At 33.5% G+C, this 4,224-nt stretch overlaps 1 protein-coding gene across 2 annotated transcripts in view; it reads right to left on the bottom strand.

Annotated features, from left to right (window-relative positions):
- Positions 1 to 4,224, bottom strand: part of LOC106867958 (tyrosine-protein phosphatase non-receptor type 23) — a 108,264-nt gene that overhangs the window by 8,383 nt on the left and 95,657 nt on the right. For both annotated transcript variants that reach the window (XM_052969842.1, XM_052969843.1), the window contains 3 exons: positions 3,629 to 3,766; positions 2,699 to 2,827; positions 373 to 425 (listed from right to left, as the gene is read on the bottom strand). In XM_052969842.1, coding sequence (XP_052825802.1) covers positions 373 to 425; positions 2,699 to 2,827; positions 3,629 to 3,766 — 320 coding nt within the window. The remainder of the gene's footprint in view (positions 1 to 372; positions 426 to 2,698; positions 2,828 to 3,628; positions 3,767 to 4,224) is intronic.

The raw sequence follows: 4,224 nt of genomic DNA, 5'->3' as shown, positions 1-4,224 counted from the left end.
GAGAGGGAGCAGGGGAAAGAGAGAGGGAGCAGGGGAAAGAGAGAGGGAGCAGGGGAAAGAGAGAGGGAGCAGGGGAAAGAGAGAGGGAGCAGGGGAAAGAGAGAGGGAGATAGATGGGCAGATGAAAGAAAGAATGGAAGAGGTAACGGGAGAGAGGAAGGATGGATGGAAGAAAAAAGAAAGAGAGAGGAGGAAAAGGGCAGATGGAAAAAGGCAGGAGACAGATTGGACAGAGCAGAGGGACAGAAGAAAAATAGAGGAAGATGGATGGAAAGAGAAACAGAATATGAAGCAATGCAGAAAGAAGAAACAATATCAGTAAAATAAAAAATTAAATATGTGGTTAGAATTGCATATATTTCAAATGTATACCTGACAGGCCAGTTCCGATATTGAAGATGGACAATTGTTCTAGCTTGCTTAGTCTAATCAAAAAACATAAAAAATATTCATTGAAATTTAAGCTTTACATTGAAAATTAGAAAATCAAATTAGATTTTTTTTTTAAATTTAAATTGCTGAATAATATTTTATTATAGAGCTCTGTATTAAGCAAAATTGTGTTAAATCAAAATTGAATTAGAATATCTCTAAATTATATTTTAAAACTATATGTATATAAATTCAATTGTAATACTTAAAATTTTATTGTATTAATTTTTGAAAAATTATGTAGTATTGATTAAATATTACATATAATTAAAACATATTACATTTAATGCAATGGTTATGTATTAATTAAAATACAATTTACTCATATGGTTTAATGTATTTAAACTGTAAAATAATTCAAAGGTAAATTATATTGCATTACATTATGTTAAATTCAAATTATGTTAAATTAACTCTTAATCTGAGTCAAATTGTATTATCATATACTGCCTTATACTATATGGAATTAAGTTAAGCAGATCTGTAGTAATCTCAATTGTTAAATATTAAATCTGTTAAAGTATGAAATAGTTACATTAAATAGTATTAAACAATGCTAACATTCAAAATCCGATTAAATGAAATTGTGTCACACCAAAACAATCAGAATCAAATGAAATCATGATCTTCCATCATTGATGGAGACCAAGGAAGAAATCATATAATCTGTGGTCTGGACACTGGAGATATAACGAGTCCATTTTGCACCAAAAGCCAATATGAAAGTTTTTCTCATGGTATCTACAGCAGTGTAGTTTGTTTTTACAGAACATCCACATTTAAGTAGGGGACAAAAATTACCTCATTAAATTTTAATGCCATATTTGATAACTTAAGGCTCACAGTCAAATAAAATCCCTCCCCCACCGATTTCAGCAGAGATTTTTTGTGTACTTTATACAGCAAAATGTTTCTTGAAATAATGTAGCTATGATGCTGATGTAGCAGCAACATAGAACAAAAAAATACAAATACAATGCATGCAAGAAAAAGAGTTTTTTCAATAATGCTTTTGCTGTGATTTACAAGAGAAAATAAAAGCAGCTTAACAGCAGAAAAGAACAGTGACTAACAAGAGATAACAATGATGATACTGAGCTATGCAGCAACAATGATTATAGTCAGTAGTTACTCAACACCACCTTACCACCAATTTCAAAGCTTCTTTCAAAAACTGAAATGCGTTTCCACATAAAAATAAGATTATGTGTCAAGCATAACAAACAGGAGTAAGTGGCTTAATGGTTAGGGTATTCAACTCACAATCCTAAAGTCATGAGTTCAGTTCCCAGCAGCACATTGTATCCTTGAGCAAGGCACTTTATTTCATATTGCTCCAGTTCATTCAGCTGTCAAAAATGAGTAATACTTGTATTTTCAAAGAGCCAGCCTTATCACATTGTGTCACGCTGAATCTCTCTGAGAACTACGCTAAGAGTATATGTGTTTGTGGAGTGCTCAGCCACATGCACCAGTGGTTCCACTCATCAGATCAACTGGAACCTTCATTGTTGTAACCAAGTATCATTTCTATGACAAACATTAAGAGATACAAGTACAAAAACAGTTACTACTTTTAAGAATTAGGTGCTGAATGAAACTGTTCATCTTAGGATAGCAAGCTTAATATTTAGGATAATTCCTCTTGACTAAAAGTGCTTGTAAAAGTAGCATCAATGATGATGGTGGTGGTAAATAATATTACAGCATTATGGAGATAGCAACATAGAAATACTGGTAGTCTATTGTACTTGGGTGAACATTAACCTGGGCATGGACACAATGCTCCGACATCAGGCAACTGACTTGGTAGACACCTACATGATTATCCACCATGTTTCCAACAACAAAATCAGGCACCTTTTTGAATTCCATATGTGTAACATTTGTGGACATGCTTACAAAATCAAAACAACACAGCGCCCATGACAGAACACTACATTCTTCCTGAAATTTGCCAACAATACACCTGATGCCCCCTCTTCCGCCCAATTTCTTCGTTTTTTTTTTCTTTTTTAAGACTTATTCATTGTTCACTTCCTGTGCATATTCTGTGTCCTGTTTTGGTTACTTTTTTCTGATGAATTGTAGTACACCTGAGCACTGCATACAATAAGTTCATTATAACAACTTCACATACACAAACTATGAGTATTTTCTGAGCCATTTGAAGAAGAAAGGTCGGTTTTATAGGTCATCAATTATGGTATGCTAGATGAATAAAAATGAAATTATGACAACAATAAAAACAGCAGTAACAGCTTACCTCAGAATGTGTAAGATAAATAAGACGTTCAGTCCAAAATTCTTTTTCTTTACAGGTCTGTAAAGTTAGACCAATGGGACCATGAAAAATGACTTGACCTTTCTCTGTTGGCCAGTAATTTGGATATTTCTGAAGGATATAAAATACATTTAGTGAGTTTATCATTGACATAACTATAAATATCTGAAACAACAATCCATTTGAACCAATACATTATATTTTTATGGAAAAGCATTCTTTCTAATTTTGATGCAAGTAATGACAGCTTTAGTGATGGCCATGTACAACGATGATGATGGTAGAGGTTGTTAAAGTGATGATGATGGTGAGGTGGTGGAGATGATGATGATGAAGGGGGAGGTAGATGATAATGTTGTGGTTGTGGTGAGGTTGGTGGTAGTAGCAATAGTGTTGTGTTGGTGGCAGCAATAGTGATGGTAGCAGTAATGCTGATTGTTCAGAGGATAAATATGTAAAAAAAAATTTTTTTTTAACTGTTACATTTTGAAGTAACTAGCGTCATTCTCATCAACATGCATCAACTCTTTAGAAAGAAATAACTATTTTTCAATACATTAACCCATTACCTACCAGTGATCTCATATGAGATCACTTAAAAATTACAAATTTCGTAATCATCTGTCAATATTTACACATATCTAACCTTTTTGCTATATCAACTAGGTAGATTTCTCTGATATTCAAATGAGGTTTGCTAATTTTTCACCGAATATCTCGCTTATTTCTTTTTGAAATGTTATTTTGATCATTCCAGCATGTTTCTAAGGCTGTTTTATGCTAGAAAAAAAAGTTTCATAAAAAAATTCCAGTTAACAGAATTATGGGAGGTAATGGGTTAAAGATAATAAAGAAAATATTCCATTTTTTGATGGTGATATTCATTATAGAAAGGATAAATAGATTGTTTACCTTGCCTTCTTCAGCTTCACTAAACAGTTTCACTATAACTTCAGCACCTTGTTCATAGACCATAATCCAAAAGTCAACGATAGTTACATTCAGTGGGAACTGAGTAGCAATGAACTTGGGACAGGATAACACAAGTTCCTAGAAACAAATATTAAAAAGAATAAATTAAAATTCATAAATTAGTCATTAAGTTAGAATACTATCAGGAATAGGTCAAGAGAGAAAAATTATTAATATCCATCCATGCATACAATATTAGATCAAAATAGCATCAATGTAGGCGTAGGAGTGGCTGTGTGGTAAATAGCTTGTTTACGAACCACATGGTTCTGGGTTCAGTCCCACTGCGTGACATCTTGGGCAAGAGTGTTCTACTATAGCCTCGGGCCGACCAAAGCCTTGTGAGTGGATTTGGTAGACAGAAACTGAAAGAAGCCCGTCGTATATATGTATGTGCATGTATATGTTAGTGTGTCTGTGTGTGTGTCCCCAATATTGCTTGACAACCGATGCTGATGTGTTTACATCCTTGTAACTTAGCGGTTCGGCAAAAGAGACCGATAGAATAAGTACTAGGCTTACAAAGAATAAGTCCT

This window comes from Octopus bimaculoides, chromosome 1, assembly GCF_001194135.2.
Source record: "Octopus bimaculoides isolate UCB-OBI-ISO-001 chromosome 1, ASM119413v2, whole genome shotgun sequence".
NCBI lineage: Eukaryota > Metazoa > Mollusca > Cephalopoda > Octopoda > Octopodidae > Octopus > Octopus bimaculoides.
Note: the sequence above shows the minus strand (reverse complement) of the source record. Positions and strands in the feature narration are given on the sequence as shown.